At 51.8% G+C, this 17,569-nt stretch overlaps 5 protein-coding genes across 5 annotated transcripts; 3 read left to right on the top strand and 2 right to left on the bottom strand.

Annotated features, from left to right (window-relative positions):
* Positions 1-482: 482 nt before the first annotated feature.
* NEUTE1DRAFT_49802 (uncharacterized protein) lies at positions 483-2,640 on the top strand (the record flags this gene model as incomplete). Its single annotated transcript, XM_009855583.1, has 2 exons — positions 483-1,320; positions 1,376-2,640. 2 exons carry the CDS (start codon positions 483-485, stop codon positions 2,638-2,640), a joined length of 2,103 nt encoding a protein of 700 aa, XP_009853885.1.
* A 412-nt stretch (positions 2,641-3,052) lies between these two features.
* On the top strand, positions 3,053-3,274 carry NEUTE1DRAFT_103938 (uncharacterized protein; the record flags this gene model as incomplete). Its single annotated transcript, XM_009856142.1, has 1 exon — positions 3,053-3,274. The coding sequence occupies one exon, from the start codon at positions 3,053-3,055 to the stop codon at positions 3,272-3,274; it is 222 nt and encodes a 73-aa protein (XP_009854444.1).
* A 2,939-nt stretch (positions 3,275-6,213) lies between these two features.
* On the bottom strand, positions 6,214-8,592 carry NEUTE1DRAFT_148807 (uncharacterized protein; the record flags this gene model as incomplete). The annotated part of the gene is made up of 1 exon (XM_009856141.1): positions 6,214-8,592. One exon carries the CDS (start codon positions 8,590-8,592, stop codon positions 6,385-6,387), a length of 2,208 nt encoding a protein of 735 aa, XP_009854443.1.
* A 622-nt stretch (positions 8,593-9,214) lies between these two features.
* Positions 9,215-10,682, top strand: NEUTE1DRAFT_87868 (uncharacterized protein; the record flags this gene model as incomplete). Its single annotated transcript, XM_009856140.1, has 3 exons — positions 9,215-9,600; positions 9,750-10,055; positions 10,149-10,682. The coding sequence occupies 3 exons, from the start codon at positions 9,397-9,399 to the stop codon at positions 10,296-10,298; spliced, it is 660 nt and encodes a 219-aa protein (XP_009854442.1).
* Positions 10,683-13,098: 2,416 nt separating this feature from the next.
* On the bottom strand, positions 13,099-16,561 carry NEUTE1DRAFT_118200 (uncharacterized protein; the record flags this gene model as incomplete). Its single annotated transcript, XM_009856139.1, has 6 exons — positions 13,099-14,040; positions 14,105-15,127; positions 15,189-15,337; positions 15,394-15,463; positions 15,552-15,790; positions 16,201-16,561. The coding sequence occupies 4 exons, from the start codon at positions 15,681-15,683 to the stop codon at positions 14,153-14,155; spliced, it is 1,326 nt and encodes a 441-aa protein (XP_009854441.1).
* Between the last annotated feature and the right edge of the window lie 1,008 nt (positions 16,562-17,569).

The raw sequence follows: 17,569 nt of genomic DNA, 5'->3' as shown, positions 1-17,569 counted from the left end.
CATCCACCTTCTTTGGGTACAGGTTGAGTGGTTCTGTTTGCCCTGCGTGCTACCTTATATCAACGCCGGGCCGTCGTGTTCTGCACCTCTGTCCGTCGTCTCCGACTGACGGAGACTTGGTATTGGGCATCTTCCACTCACATAGCTCCCCGTCTGCATTCTCACAGTTGAACCCCAGAGGTCACCATTTCCATTTTTCATCCATCACCAACTCCCACTTTGTCTAAACAGCGCCTATTGCCTACATCAGCCGTACCGATTTCGACCTCTCACATACACTGAACGGCATCAGCTCCGGGGACGTCGTCCTTCATCTTACGCGTTGCGTTTCCATCATTGGCCCATACTCCAACGATTTGATCACTAGCCTTCAACCCAGGAAGCAGCTACGCCTCTGCGCACGATCATTGGGGTTTGGGCGTAAAGGACGCCAGCAGGGAACATTTGCTGAGATCCAAAATATATCGGCATTACGATCACACATGACGACTTTCACAGCTCTAAATGGGTCATCACCCAGGCCAACTGAGATCTCCAACGGTGCTCGGGAGCTTGAACGCGGAAACGGACAGTCTGCTGGTCCAGACCCAAGATCCGCTAGTGATGTTGCAGTCAGCCAGAGAGAACGGGACCGGGAAAACTGGGGCACTTCAACCCGTGAAAGGCATCCGTATCCTGTGGCAAATTACCACGATGCTGAACCTGCCCCAAAACGGATGCGGACAGATTCCGATCCTCACTCTCCCAGGCGAGAGCACAGGCCTTCACCCATTTCCACTGAGCGGCCCGACAAGTTCGGAACAGAGAGAACTCCCATTGAACGGACTGAAAGGTTGGAAAGAACGGAAAGAATGGAGAGAGTGGAGAGGCCTGAAGTAACAGAGAAGGCGGAGCAATATGAACCCCCACGGCCTCCGTCCAACCCCCATGACCGCTATCCGTCTCCCCAAAAGGAAGGATATCGTGGTTACGAAAATCGTGAGAGCGATGACCGATGGCGCTCTCAGCAGGCCAGAAGTGAGAGGAACGCAAGCTACGATGCAGCTTACTCGGCCGGGCCAGTATCCGGCCAGTCCGAGGAGCCGATGGGCGAACATATGCGCAGAGCGACCAGTCAAGCAGACAGCGGCGACTACGAAAATCAGAGCCCCGATGGCGACGACAACCGCTACTCGGATCAGTACACCCCTGAGCAGCGCAGAGATGGCACCGTTCAGTCCGACCCCAAGAAGCGGAAACGAAATTTCAGTAATCGGACGAAAACCGGTTGCCTGACGTGCAGGAGGCGCAAAAAGAAGTGTGATGAGACAAAGCCTCAGTGTGAGTTTTGAATTTGACCATGCATTCGCCTTTGGGTCATCTAACAGTTATCAAGGTACCAACTGCATCAAGGGTTCATTCCAATGTGCTGGTTACCCACCACAGAGGGGTAACTGGCAGAAACCTGAGAGCAAGCCAGCCCAAGTCAACATCGAGTCCAAGGATCCCAACTATGTCCCTCTTGGAGCATATGGGATGCCGCAGCAACCGATCCCCCCTTACACCAGCAACACTGCTCCGATACTGAGCCAACCAAAGCAGCGCGAGCCTTTCCCGATGGCGCGTGGGCAGCAACCCACTCTCCGCATCACACCGCCTCAAGGACGGCCTCTTCAAAGCGACGACGACCGGCTCACGGCATCAACTCTTCCTAGTGCATCGGTTATTAGCCCAGACAACAAACTGTCCGCCCTCTCAGCTTATCCTTCAAACGTCTTCCCCACGCCCATCAGTGCCCGGACGCCCCTTAGAGAGTATGCGAGAGTGCCCCCGCTCCACGATTTGACGAGGACAGACCCTGACCACCAACCACCGCCGCCACCACCGCCTCCTCAAAGCGCCATTTCCGCACATCCTCCATACAACCTCCATGGTAGCCGAACGGACACGCCAACATCAGCGGTCCAGCCTCTAATCACATCTCAGCCACCTTCAAGTGCCGTACAGGCGACTGCGCAGCTAGCACTATCCCATGCGCAGTCGCATACTCCGTCCAGCGCTACCGTGCCCCCCGTGCGAAGGGAGAAAGACGAGATGATCAGTGGACGAGCCTTTTATCCCTTCGACAAGGAGCTTGTGCTAGAACGCGAGAGATGCAATGCAGCTTGTTGGAGATTCAACAACTCGACCAATCCTAACATTGGCGTATCACCTGCTGAACGCGCACGACTTTTCAAAGAGATCTTGCACCCACGCGAAGGTGTTCAGTTGACGCCCAACCAGCTATCACCCATAGGCCGTATTGGTCATGTTGGTGATAACGTTTCGGTCGAGGCCCCGTTCAACTGTGACTATGGGTACAACATCTCCATTGGCAGTAACGTGTCTATCGGCCGGAACTGCCTGATTACCGACTCTTGCGAGGTACGCATTGGCCACAATGTGATTATCAGCCCGAATGTCAGCATCTATACAAACAGCTGCTACACAGACTGGAGGCGCCGTGATGGGCACAGGGGTGCGCAGTTTGGCAAGCCAGTCATCATTGACGACGATGTCTGGATTGCGGCAAACGTGGTCATCTTGCCCGGTGTAAAAATCGGAAGGGGGTCAACGGTTGGGGCTGGGTCAATTGTTTCGAGGGTAAGTGTCAATCCCTAGTCAACCTCCAGGAGTGTGCATACTGACGAGACTATGTTTAGGACGTTGCTCCCTACAGCATCTACATTGGACGCAAAGCAAGCATGCACCGAGGCATTCCAACTTGATGTTGTTACTGTCTGGTGTCACAGTCCTCACGCTTCCAACCGCGATCACCATCACCAGACCTCAATCTACATCTGTACTGGTCTTTGCAACGACCGGATGAAACCTATTTCTGTATATTCTCGCATATGTTTCCCGTTATCTTCTATCTCAGTATCTCCTTACTCCTCTCTATTTCCTCTAATTACTTATTTGTCACATTTGTCTGTGTGCGGCGAATGGATCGATCAGTGGGTGGGAGGGTGGTTCGAAACAAAACACGGATCTGGTTCAGGAAGAATGAATGAATGGGACAGGAAAAGACAAGATGGAGAAGAAAGACACGCCGCTACGATTAAATTGCCAGGTTGTCGTTCGAGAATCGAAGAAGCGTCGTCATCGCCAGCTCTCACCACGATCATTTACATCATGTCACATGCCTACGAAAAAATCTCCCAGCGAGCGAGCGATCTTGGATAGGGCAATACGGTTGTCTACGAAGGAGGGGAGGTGGCTTTTATTATGCGGTTTCGGCTATCTGCGACTTTAATAGCACTATATACCCCTTTGCTTCTTATTGGGATAGGATGGTTGGAAGGTTGGATTAGAAAGCGTAAAAGGAGGCAGTAAGGAACGAAGGCTGATATAACTCTGGCAGTTATCGGCAGTAGTTAGGCTGGGTAGTGAGTGCGTACGGGTAGTTGGTTAGCTAGTAACTAAGTTGATACCAGTGGGTGTGTCTCTTCGGACGTTGGTCAAACTCTGCGGTACCAAATCACCGTACCCAGGATCACTTGAGGTTTCATGTAAGAGCTTTCAAGTGTCTATAATCCGGTGGTACCTCGCATGCCGTTCGTCACCTCGTCAAAGCATGCCGCTCGTCTGTCGATCCGAGCTACCTATCTCGGATGGAACAATGTATTTCGTTAAGTCCCATGCATGGCATATGGGGGCGGCTCTTCCTGGTTGTATACATACATACACACGAGGTACATTTTTTGAGAAATCGGCAATAGGTACTGAGTACCGCAACGGGTCACATGGCCAACTCGTGATGTATAGACACTACATACATACATAGACAGTTGGTAGGCATCGTAAATGAACACTCGTGGCATTCAAGTGCTACCTACTAATATGTGCATGTAACAAGCCGCTTCGAACCGCGCGGACGCAGCAGCAGTGGTGGCCGAGTGCATACCTACAGAGGTACCTACCTATGTATCGGACTAGGTCGGTATTAGTCGGCTATGAACTGCCTAGGTAGGTAGGTAGGTACTTACCTGCATGGCGGTTGCGAGACAAAAAATACTGTGCGCGCTATATGTGCTTGCGGCGGGCAAAGTTGAACAAACAACTCCGGCTCACTGAACCGGTGGGTATGCTCGGTATACTCGGTATGCTCGGTACGCAAGCGAGGTACGGTAGGTAGGTAGGTAGATAGGTACGGAGGTAGGTAGGTAGGTAGGTAGGTAGGTAGAGCCGTGCGCGCGGCTGCACGCTGCCTACCCGTGGTTGAGAGGCAAAGAGGAGGCAGGAGAGAGAGGTTTCGGGAATCTTGCATGGCATGAAGTATGTACATAGGTAGTAGGAGTAAAGTAACTGCGTAAACGGAGCTTATAGAATACGGTAGGTAGATGATGATTGTTTAGGTATTTAGTGGCAGTCGTTGGGTAGAGAAGTACATGTATAGCGGCTTGAGATTCTTTGACATGTTTACACATATGTACTGGCGTATGATGAGTAGACTGGTTTTTTTTTTTTTTTTTCCTCTTTACACACCACTGGTGTTTGTCCAGTTGTGAACTACTGCATAGAGATGTAGTGAATAGTTTACGAGGCAATTTACAAGTTCGCGAAGGTCAATCGATGCCAGTTTAGCCCCCAACTACCTCTTGCTTGCTATACCTAGTTCATTCCAGGTGACGATTGCGTGTGGAGGTGGGAAGTTGACTGCCCTTGCATAATTCGAAAAAGAAAAAAGATAGCCAAAGCCTGGACATACTATACAAAACCATGAGCCAAAGTCTCATTGCATTTCGGGAAATGAAAGAAAAAAAAGAGAAGATCAATCAATAGCATGATTCGTTTTGTTTAGCCCCCAAACCAACACATAGCTACCCAGTTATCTACTTGTATTTCAGCTGTACAGGTATTGCGGCTGAAGATCTATATCACCAACACGTGGTTCTGTGCCTCATTCGAGCATACCACGCACAAAGCACATGGTGGCAAAGGTTTCCAACCCGGGTTGATTAGAATTAGAGCCCCAACAACTATTCAATATTGCATATGATTAGTAGCATCAGTGATAACGAGAGGTTTGCACGAGAGGGTCATGATCGTCAGAGCTCAAATATCAACAGCTTTCTATACTTCAGCTTAGATGTCTTGGACGCCAACACGTGGTTCTGTGCCTCATGGAAGCATGAAAGAACACATATGAAATTGTGATAATCATTCCTGATCGCCAAAAGCTGAAAGATCTATCGCCAGGTCCATGTGCCGGCTCCAAATCCGCTGGTGGGTACCTAGATAGGAACAGGGAGGTGGCATGTCGAAGTGACTATGTATCAATCGGGAGAGAGTATCGTCACCGCTTGTCTTGCCCCCAAAAGACAAGAGATTTGTGTCGGTATATAGTCGGACGGTGAGCAGGTAGTACAGTACTATCAGGACTAAAGTGACAACTTGCCATGTGGCTTCAACAGGGGAGTGTTTTGCCGAGATCCTTGTCCTCACACGCGCGTGCTGTGCCTTACGAAAGCGAAAAACACATGGTAAATTAGCTTGATTTAGACCCCAACACCTGTTGAAGAACACAAAGTTATGAAAGAGTTTCGATGATTGTCGAGGTAGCCTCACACGTGTTACACGTGTTTCTTTGCCCCATGTTCACAGGCCAATATCGGCTACCACTTGGACCCCAAGCGGGATACATTGAATCGAATACTGTGAGGATAAAGAAACAGCTCAGTGAAGAACTGTGTTGAAAGTTTTGAGCCAACATGAAAGGTGCTGGTGTTGTAGTCGAGTCACTACAAACGAGACGTTGGTAGTGAAGAGAGGGTGAAAACAAATGTCAGAAATTCACGTATCTGGTCACCGTTCTTGGGTCTTGAACTGGTTTTATTCGATTTTGTTTCGAAAGAGGGAAACATGAGTTCGCAAAAGTATACCATTGCTTCTATAAGAGGTGAACCGTTGAGTTGGCCTCCTTGGATAGTGCCTCTCACCTTGTACTGATAGTGTACTTCCCCTATCCTTTTCATCCCTATCACTTGTTTCTTCACCCTCTTTTGCACTTCTCGGTTCAGACTTCACTTCGCTTGGCCCTTGAGTACTCGAACGTTTTGTCTTTCTTCGTCTTCGTCGCATCGTCGTTTGTACCGTTTCGGTCATGTATCGAAAACTAAAACACAGGGCGTAAAGAACCTTGGGGTATGTTCCAAGTTCTCGAAGTGTCACCAATCGAAGAAGTAAACACACTGAGATAAACGACAATTGTACACCTATTCACAAGAAACTAAACTAATAATACAACCACCCTGTATATGCCATCCACTATATTACCGCAGCGAACATCAACCTGGTAGCGCCCATCCCCCGGGCCACCGGCACCGAGAGACTGACTAATTGACTACCAGCTCGCCCACAAGCTTACTTCTTCTGCTTCTTCGTACTCCTATCACTAGCATTGCTGAGCACGCTGGCACTCCGCTTGTGCTGTCGCGCCCCTGCACTTGCTCCTGCTCCACTGCTACTACCATTCTCATCCGCCTCTTCCTTGATCTTTGGCTGATTGCTGCTGCTTTCAGCTTCTTTCTCGGCCGCTGTCGCTGCTGCTGCTGCATCTCCTTGGCCCTTTTCGCCTCCACCCTCCTTTATTGGAACCACAAGACCTTCTTCCCCTTTCTTTTGCTGATCTTGACCTTCGCCCTGTTGCTCCTTGTGCGCCTTGGCGTCCTCTGCCTTCTGATCATTCTTCTGCTCATCAGCCTGTGCAGACTCGCCCGACTTGTCCTTGGCGTCGTCACCACCAGCACCACCACCGTCCTTCTGCTTGTCGTCTGCTCCTCCTCCTCCTCCTTCTCCCTCCTCCTCACCATCCTTCTTCTCCACCGTCTCTCCTCTCGCCTCCGCGGCTTCCCTCGCAGCCCTCTCCCTCTCGGCCTTCTTGGCCTCCTCCAGCTTGATCTCCGCATCAACCTTATCGCTCATCTTTCTCAAATCCACCAGCGTTGTGACCGCGCCCCAGAGAACCTCGAATTGCGCCGTCACCGCCGCCGTAGGCATAATAAGACGGGCAGGGATGTCAAGTTCAAGGAGCAGGTTCGTGATGCGCATCTGCTGCTGACCAGACTTGTGACTATACAGCTTGTTGATCTTCTCGTAGCGGAACGTCGGGCCGCTGCCAAGCCGATCATGGTGCGACACGCCGTACACCTGCTCCTCGTGCTCCGACAGCTTGCGACGTTCGGGCTGTTGAGGGCCCTTCTTCTTGTTGGCGGCCGGAGCGGGAGCAGGAGCGGGGGTGGGCGCCTCGGCAGGGGTGGCGGGGGTTTGAGAGACGGAGTCGCGGTGGTGGTGGCCGTGAGCACCGTGGCGGTCGGCGCGTTCGCTGCGGCTTTCGTTGCGGTGGTGAGAACGGGACTCCTGGCGCTCATGACGCACAGGAGGCTCGCGGACGGGGGGCTCATGATGGTCATTGGCCCCGGCAGTGGATGAGGCTGCGAGGCTTTCCCTCCGGCTAGCGGCCGGAGGCACTTCGGGTGCGGCTGCGACGGCGGCAGCGGCGGCGGGCAGAGCGGCAGTAGCAGCAGCCGCAGCAGCGGCTGGGGGGACGCCATTCTCGGGACCCATGATGCTCTTGCGCTTCTTGGATTTGTCCACGTTGAGAAGGGTCTGCAGGAGAGACTGTAGGCCGGCGGAGGTCTTGAAGGAGTTGATGTCCGACTCGCTTGCAGGGTAATCGAGACGGTTGTACAGCTCACGACGCTCCTCGTTGAAGCGCTCCGTACGGGCCATGATACGTTTAATTTCGAGGAGCAAAGCCTCCTCCTCACGAGCCTCATCGCTGGAGCGTTTCAGGGTGTTTTCGGCGAAACGTTTGCGGTTCTGTTCCTGTTTAGGGTCAAAGTGTAGCATCATCTCATACAGCTCGAACTCTGGCCTAGTCATGTACTGAGCAGGCTTCTGAACGGCCATCATCTTGGCAGCAACCTCGTAGTATCGCGCCTTCAAGTCTTCCATGGTCCTGGGCTTGGAAGCCGGCACCACAGCCATGCCATCGGGTGTCTCACCCTCAGGCTGTTGAGGAGCGTACTCGTACCTGTCCCAGATGATAGGCCATCGTAGATCAAAATCCTTTGCCAACTCCAGCAGATAATCTGTTTCCTCCTTGGTCCAATCGGGGTGCTTCAGGTTGGTGTTATATTGATCCTCGCTGTACTGCGGTACAGACACCCGGACGTTGAACTTTGCAAACGACGAGTCCTCGGGCTTGTCAGCCGAGTTGTCTGCAGTCGCCGCACTGTCTTGCCCTTCAGCTGAGCCATCTTGCACGGTTCCATCCGGTTTCCTCTTCCAATGCCTCAAAACAAGGGCGCCATCATCCCCTCTAGCCGAGTTGGTGAATGCCTTCAGTTCCCATTTGGCAGCAGGTTTGCGACTGACGGTCCTTCGCTTCTTGAAGATGGATACCTCGGGGACTATGGCGATAGGATTGTCGCCGCCGAGGTTCTGTACTTCACGAGCGAGGCCCTTTAGGTTTGGACGTGGTGTCGCAGTCCTCGCCTTTTTGGACGGCCTCGGCCCGGCGTGGTCTGAAGGGAGGTTGAGGACGTCACGGACGTCGTGGGATGTCATGATGTGGGGCGCCGGAGGGAGGGGGGTTAGGAGGAGTCGAAAAACAAAAGAAAAGGACACCGAAACCCGCAGCCAGGAACCGGAGATAAGGCAACTAAAAGATTTAATACGCAAACGAGCCTATGACTTCAGTTGAACGTCCAACTGCCTCGAAACGCCCCACTCCCTAAATTCATCAAAAAACAAGCCAGATATAATATCAACCTCGCAATATTAGGCAGAGCACATCACAAATCTGGGTTTCAGCTTGTGCCCCGGTAATGAAAGATATCGATCGGATCTGGATGAACTGCAAGCTGGAGATGTGGAAACGACGCGGTCTGTGGAATGTTGGTTGTCGCTGGAAAAGATTCTTAGTGGAGACCATTCACGCTTTCACAATCACCTGGAAGGGTTAGGGTCAATCTCAAGAAGGCATCGATGCACGTGACTGCTTATTGCCTGCCGCTCACAGAAGAAAAGGCCAGACCCAGGCAGGTGGAAGCGGAGCCCCTGGGGACCTTGGATGGCCCCGGCTCGATTTTCTGAACGTGGCAGTTTCCAAAGGCCAAGTTCAGGTCTCATTGCGGTCGCGACTTTCGAGTGCAGTGTGCTTCAGTGAAAGGGTGCAGCATCCACCATACTCGTAGCGCATCACCAACATTCCCGCCTCCCTCCGTCAGTGAATCTGTACACACCTAGCATTGGCGCAACAACCACCAGCCGGGTACAACAGAAACGACCACGGCCGCCTCTTCTCGACGACTATTTCCCAGCCGCCCCGTTCGGCTTAATATACAGAGACAACACAGATACACCACAATCATGAAGTCGTTCCTCCCGCTGCTCTCGCTGGGCGCCGTTGCTCAAGCGCTCCACTTCTTCATCGACGGCACCAGCCCCAAGTGCTTCTACGAGGAATTGCCCAAGGACACACTGGTGGTTGGCCACTACACGGCAGAGGAATGGGACGACCAGAGGCATTCGTGGCAGAAGCATGATGGCATCAACATCTTCATCTCTGTAGATGTATGTTTTGTTACCTCTTTTAAGCTACCAAAGCTACCCCTGACCCCTATCCATCCCACCTACTCCAACCACCCACCACCTACCGAGACCTCCCATACCAAACCCATTATTGCTTGTTCCCACAACCGCTTACAAACCTTACCTTCCAGGAACTCTTCGACAACGACCACCGTGTCGTCTCCCAGCGCGGCGGCCCCGGCGGCAAGTTCACCTTCACTGCCGCCGAGGCGGGCGACCACCGCATCTGCTTCACGCCCACGTCGACCTCAGGCCGATCGAGCTGGATGTCGGTTAACAACCCGAATGGCGGGATCAAGCTGACGCTGGACATGGCCATCGGCGAGTCGAGCGCGATTGAAAGTGCCGACAAGGGCAAGCTGCAGGATCTGGCGACGCGGGCCAAGGATTTGAACAACCGGCTGCAGGATATCAGGAGGGAGCAGGTTTTCCAGAGAGTAAGTCATCTCTTTCAGCCGAATTGGCGGGGATGGGGGATTGTTTGAACCCGGGAGGGACAGAAGCTAACATACAATCTTCAACCAAAACAGGAGCGCGAAGCCGAATTCCGTGATCAATCCGAATCCACCAACGCTCGCATCGTCCGCTGGGTCTTGATCCAACTCGTCGTACTCGGCGTCACTTGCGCCTGGCAGCTCTCTCATCTCCGCTCCTTCTTCATTAAGCAGAAGCTCACGTAAAGAGCTTCTACCACTTTACCCAACCATGGGTCGTATGGGAGGAAGTCTCGCTTGCAACATATATATAAAAAAAAGGCACATATGTAATTGTGGGAGCGGACGGGCTATGAGGGACGGGGTGGTGTAATTGATATGGTTGGGTCTACTTTTTCCTTTGGCCAAACAGGCAGGCCACGGGTGTCATGGGTGGCATGAGGTGTTCACGCCATACCATGCCAGAGAGGAGGAGGTATGATCAAGGAGAGAAAAAGTTGCCATAAGCGGGTGGGCCGTCTCCAGCGACAGAGTGATGAGAAAGTCTAACGAAACGTTTTAACATGTATTATGCATGCTTCTATACAGCATGAGTGGTCATGCCTTGATGATATAATGCACATACTTCATACAACCGTCGCTCACGCACCACACATCGGGCGAATACCACTGATCAAGCACGAACCGAATAGTGCGCGCATGAGATACCGACTGACCTTGGTTGCTTTACATGCTCCTCTATAAGCTGGCATGCCTTGATAATATGTAATACAATGACCTACTCCTATATCACTCACAGATAACGAATGGCGAGACCTGTAGATAACACCAAAGGATAATCATCCGATGAAAATTGATTTACATGGTCCTATACAACATCAACTTTCATGCCATGCCCTTGATGATATATAATACACAATCAACTTTTCACACGCCCCTCTCACACATACGTCAACCTCGAAAGAGACGTTTTAACACATGAAGACTGACGAATGTGATATGAATATGCCAAGCTTCCAAACGTAGTATAGTTGCCACATATACATTCATCTCTCGTCTCCGATATAGCGTGGACTATCATGCCTCTCTCCGTCTCACTCAGGACCCTTGACACTAGGAGGTATCAGTTTCACGGCGTTCACCAGATAGAAAGCCGAGAGCTTGGGCTATTCTATCTCGCACCAGTCAACAAACCAGAGCTAGATCGTATATTTTATGGAAGCTGCCCGGCAGGAGGGAGATTCATTAAGAACGAATATAAGACAGTCCTTCCGGTTCTTGTCTACCTAACCTTAGTCATCGATTAGTTCTCGGATCTCAAGCCGAGTGTCCTTGTACCTCCTTACCAAAAACACTGGAATACAGGCTGAAAAGAACAAAACCCTTTGTGTACCCCAAGTCCGCATCTGTGGGCAGCTAAAGAGCTTTCTCAGCAGGGGTGTATCGTATACAGGGAAAAGAAACGCTATCCATATGCCTAGTGCCCGAATAGAAATCTAAACGAGCGGTGACGGCAGCGCCAAAGAGAACTCTCGTCGCTACCGTAGAAAAAAAAGACCCGACGAAGAAAGAAAAACAAGAACCAGATACAAGGGAAAAAAAGGAAAGAAGGAAAAACAAAACTATCAAAGTGGTAGGAGGCCCCGTCCCCTCACCCCCCCCTTCTCTTTGTCCCGAATTTTCAATGAGCCCCAAATTGCTGGCCGATCGTCTGGAATGTTTTATGTTCTTCTCGAGACGCCGCTTGATAGCCGCCTTCCGAGTGGAACGAAGTGAGGGCTTCACCAAGCAGTTTGTCCTCTCCATCAGGCGCATCATACTGGTTTAGGGTTTGGCAGTTGGTTCGGCATCTTCAGCGATACGGCACAGCAGCTTGCCGCCCAATGGATGATACCATAGAGAGAATGTACCAGACAGATGGGCCAGCAAGAGACAAACATGTTCTATGATACAACGAAAAGGGGCCAAAGCAAAACATAAAACCCACGCTGTCTAGATGCACGGCCCGAACCGAACTGCGATAACGTATTCCCGGAACGGTCGGGGATTAGACTGCCCACCATCCAGTTTCAGATATACTCCGCCTTAATCGTTTGTGTACCAGCGGATCCCTGGCCAGACCAGGCTGAGGTTACGTGGCGTCCCCAACGATGATTACTCAGTAGAATAGGTGGTGGTTGCTGCCCGTTGAGTACCGGCTAACGAGGAGGAAGGGAATATAGAGGTTTTTTAGTGATGACGCCCGAGGTAACGGTTATGGTGGTTGAAAAGAAGTGTTAGACTAGACTTAAATATGGTGAATCAGGGTTCGATGGCTTGACTTGAGCAACTGGAACGGGTAACATGAGGGAAACCTTCACGATAGTCAAGCCTTGGTTACTTGCCAGAGGAAGATTCCACGAGATGGATACAGGGAGTCTAGAATAGTTATACCCTATGACTTGAGCAGTGGCCCGTGGGGAGGGGGGGGAGGGCGACTACCATGAGGAGCTTGACGTACGGGACTCAACGAGTTGATTCCTAATATTTGTTTCTTACTGATGGGAATTTCTCTGCCACGGCAACTACCAATGAACGATGGTTGAAGTTCCCGATATTAGTGTCGACAAGTAGTGGTGAATATGGAGAAAAATGAAGAGTTAGAGAAACTTATAGGACAAAGTACGGCTCAGATTTGACGTCCTCGCATTTCCACGATACGTTGTTCTTCCAGCACCTCGCAAGAGACCTCACATTTTCCCGCTAGGTCATGGCGCAGTTACCGAATCATCGCTGAAGAATTGACGTGCAGAGTTGGGTAGAAGACATAGCGTTAAATGTCTGCCAGATGCGTTTGGTAGTTGTCGAAGGGTACGTATGTAGTTGTTCGATACTTTAACCCTACATTCCCAAACCTCAACCCTGAGAGATAATGCGGGTATATGCAATAGGTCCGGAGGTCCGGCCTCAGTCCAAGCTTGAAAGGTAAGTGATAACCGTAGATGTGGCAAGGTGAAATGAAGGAACGAATAAAACAATGCTTAGAGGGCACCAAACAGCTATTATCGAAGAAGAAATTCTATTACGCCACCTCATCCTCGATCATATCATGTCGTGAAAGAACAATGGAAGAGGATAACATGATCAATACCATACAGGATCAGTGAGTGAGTGGATATAATGATTATTATACGTAGTTCGGAGATGTATAAGATGCTGACTAGACAGCAATAGCGCGCAACAACAGACAAGGTAGACAATGACAATAGACAGACAGTAACAAGCTCAGAACCACACCCGCAAACAGCAACACTAAAACACCGAGGCGTTCCGTTCCAATCAAATATGAATACTCTTTCCTCTTTTCCCCTTTTTTCGTTTTCCCGAGATCTTTTCAAACTTTCTCTCCTCACCTTTCCCTGTCACTTCCCCTCCCACTTCTCACGTGTTTCCCCCTCCTTCCCCTTTCGTCCCACTCCGAACCGCGTCTTCCAGCGGCAACATCGGGGAGGCTTGACCGTTTGCACGGGTTCGTCGGGAAAGAAATAGCTGTCATTAAAGACTGGATCATCCGAGACCACTGTCCTCCACGTGAGTCGGCTCCGCCTTCCATATCGGCCCGGCGTCGTAAATCCTAGCATCCTCTCGCCAAACGAAGGCCAGCCAAGAAGGGAGGGAACAAGAAATGGTAAAAGAAGAAAGGGTTCCCGGGGAGGTCGAGGGAGGGGAAGCGAAGATAGCGAGAAAGACAGAAGACTGAGTCTGGAATACTAATCGTATGGTCGTAATGATGTGCCCCAGGTAGATCAAGCAAGTAAAAGACGCCAGATGCGCGTAGCCGAGTAAGACCGCTATGAAAAACAAAGGAAGGTATCCTCTATAGTCCCCATGCAAAAACATTTGAGAACCCCATGTTTCGGCAAATTCATACAACAGGACTCGTCCCCCCCGGGATTCCCTCTATATAGATGGGACGAAGACTTGCTCCTCACATTTTCTCCTTTTGAAGCTAGCCGCACTGTTAGCGGTTAGGATCATCAACACAGCTGCCACCGTCTTTGGTTGTTGCTCACTGAAGGATATTATTAAAACAAACGGACACAAAATCAGCACCACCCTTTTCAGCTGCAGCACAGGGCCTTCCAAATGCCCTTGATGCCGCCTTGCTGTTGTTGTGGCTGGTTAGAAGGTGGTGGGTTCGTGTTCGATGTGGCAGTGTGGGTCATTGTCCGTTGCGGAGGCTGCTGCATGTTGTATGGTTGCGCCCCATTTCCCGCCGACTGGGTGGGTGTGGGTTGGGACTTGTAAGCCCGGTTATTCTGCGCGTTGGCGTTTGGTTGCTCTTTCGCCCGCTGCCCCGGCTGAGCTGGAGGCGAGGGCTGCGGGGCGTTTAAACGAGCGGCCGTCAATTGAGCTCGGGGGTCGCTTGCGTGATGGGTCGTGGGCCCCCTCGAGTTGTGGATTTCCATAGCTGAGGGCCCAGGTCTCGCGTTTGGGTTGTGCAAAGCCCCAGGCCGATCCCAGTCCCCCTTCTTGTCGGACTTGTTAACCTTCATCCAGTCATATTCGCCGTCCTCAACGCCACCGGCATCCTTGAGCGCCTGAGAGAAAAGTTCGCGGAGGTAGTCGTAATCGGGTTGATCCTCGAAGCCAAGGTTGCGGACGTATGTAAGGTATTGGGCAAATTGTTCGGGGAATCCTTCGCAGAGATCTTTGATGGCAGTGGTCTGCTTCTTTTCGCCAATCTTCTCGTACTTTTGCTTGTTAGTAGCAGCCTTGAGGCCTTGCCACGGCAAGCCACCGCGGAGGAAGTACATGAAAACGTGACCCAAGGCCTCGAGATCATCTCGTCGGGATTGTTCGCGGCCAAGATGGGTGTTGATGGACATGTAACGGGCAGTTCCCGAAAGCGATTTCCTTTCGCGGTAGGGAATGTGCTGCTTGGTCTTGGGGTCACGGTACTGCTTGGCCATACCGAAATCAACTACGTGAATGACATTGGCGGTCTTGGTTCCCTGCCTTCCAATCAAGAAGTTGTCGGGCTTGATATCGCGGTAGATCAAGTTCTTCTCGTGAATAGTTTGGACACGGGACAGCTACATAAAGGTTAGATTACCTCGTTTCAGGGGACACGGGGAAGACGACCGGCCGACCTACCATTTGCTTGGCAACCATAACGACCGTCTTGAGACTGAACCGGCGATTGCAGTGGTCAAAGAGATCTTCTAAAGAGGGACCGAGGAGATCAATAACCAAGATGTTGTGAAGACCTTCTTGGCCAAAGTAGTAGACATTGGGGATCCCGGCTGTAGATACGATGTTAGCAAGGAACCATGACGACTCAAGAAAGGCCTGTACTCACGGCATCCCACAAGGATCTTGTATGTCCTGTACTCATCGCGAAGCTGGGGAGCATCGCTCTTGCGCGGCTCCTATAATCACATCACTTGTCAATCCAGTTCATCCCACGTCGCGTATGGGGAAGGCGCGACGAGCCACGGTCCGAGAACTAGGACATACGAATTTGATGGCAACCTGCTGGTTGTTGAGGAGGTTGGTACCCTCGAAAATGACACCAAATGAACCCTCTCCAATTTTCTTTCCCACTCGGTAGTGTACACCGACGACGTTGGAGGACGTCGACGAAGCCATAGTGTCGGATTGTCGTCACTCAAATTATCGTGTGTTCTAGTTGAGGTTGAGAGTCGACGGGGTCGTGACTAGAGGTGATGGTCGTCAATCAGGATGTCGTCGCACGTCTAGGCAATTGAAATCGGCGGTCAGTGATTGTTGAGGATAATGACTGTATCGATGACAGGAAAGTGTGTGCGTGCGTGGTGCCGATAACAACGATGACGGATAACGTCCCCAGACAGGAGACCTAGGGGCCCATGTGTGTATTGCGTAACTGGGTGGAAGGGATTGACAGGAAGGAGGTGGAAAAGGAGGAAAAAGTGCAGTGGTGTGTGGAAACCATGAATTGGCAGACGATGGATGGTTCCTACAGGTGTGCCAAGGCAAGGCTGTTCTGTGTGCAATAGGGATCCAGGGAAGGAAGCATGGTTGTGCCTGGAGACCAGGCCATGACGGCAAGAGATCATTCAGAAGCGGGCCACTCCAGGCCACGCCCACAGCAAGAGAGACAAGCGACAAACGAACCAACACTCACCCTGGTTTCGGTAAACACGCTGGGTCCTCTTGCGTTCTCGGTCTAGTCGGTGAGACGGACGGGGCTGGGGTTGGCGGATGCCGGAAGGGAAGGACTGCTGGTCGGGATGCAGCGACCAAAGTCGGGAAACGGACAGGAGGTCCTATTCGAAGATGCGAACGACGAACGACGACGACGACGACGATGGTGGCTGAATTGCTTTGCACTTTCTGCAATTCAGCTTCTTCGAAATTGACCAAGTATAGGTACTGGACGACCGGGATACGGGGGGCACAGATGGGTTGCTGAAATTGGGTCGATTCCTTGGGTGGAGTGCCGTGGTGATTACGAGAGGCTTCCCCAGTCGGCTGTTGCTTCTTTGCGCAAGCGAGGAGTGAGTGGTATGCGAACGGATCGAAGGAGGCTCAGAGGGTCGCGCGCGAAGAGAGGAAGCTGGGTGGATGGGATGGGGAACGAAGAATCCGTCTATTTGGTGGTGGACAACTTGAATGCGAGCCGCCTTCTCAATAACAAACCCCCGAAAGGAAAGGAAAAAAAGGAACAAATAAAAAGACGTCTGTCGTCTGCAGCGTCTGCTGTGTCGGGGCAGAAGTGAGTAGTGAAAGGGGGCGGGCAGCAGACGGACGCGGATAAATGACGATGGATCGGGTTTTGGGGGGTGGCGGGCTGCCGAAGGTGGTGAGAAGGAGAGAAAATGGAACGGACTCGAAAGGAGGCAGGACGGCAGTCAGCGAAAGAGAGCGAGGAGAGGGCGGCGGCCAGAGGGGTCGGGAACGGAGCAGAGCACTGCAACAACCTGCTAGCGCAAACGGAAGGCGGGCTGGGGGGGTGGTCCAAGACGTCCAGGGCAGTGGAGAATCCTGGAAAGCGGCATGGCTTGAATTTCAGGCCTTTCATTGACTCTTTTTTCGTCCGGTCGTCCAGTCTTTCCCTTCAGAACCACAAGTCACAGGCAGGGCCCAGGACGAGAGTGCCAGAGAGTGAGTGCAGTGCTACCGACCTCTACCACCTTGGGTACCTCTAGGGAGCGCGGGTCGGATCGCTGATTGATCGAGGTGATCAGGTGCACAGGCACCGGGCACCAGCCCCAAGCCCCGGCCAACGAACGACGGCCTTTCTGACCACTGCTGCAAAAATGCTGCACCGTCCACCTGCACTGCGACGAAAGTCTGCGCCGCGGGACGAAACTGGACTGGGCTGCCCGGTGTGCTGACTCTACGTATCGTATAATTTCGGGGCATATATTTTCAGGGTTCTGACAAAGCAAGCAGAATCTGCAAGCATTCTGTGACATTCATACCCACCACAAGTACTATACAAGACCATAAAATCGAATGCCCCACGTTCCAACTTCCTTTTGTATGCCCTA

This window comes from Neurospora tetrasperma (assembly GCF_000213175.1).
Source record: "Neurospora tetrasperma FGSC 2508 unplaced genomic scaffold NEUTE1scaffold_6, whole genome shotgun sequence".
Lineage (NCBI taxonomy): Eukaryota > Fungi > Ascomycota > Sordariomycetes > Sordariales > Sordariaceae > Neurospora > Neurospora tetrasperma.
This window is presented reverse-complemented; position numbering and strand designations above follow the sequence as displayed.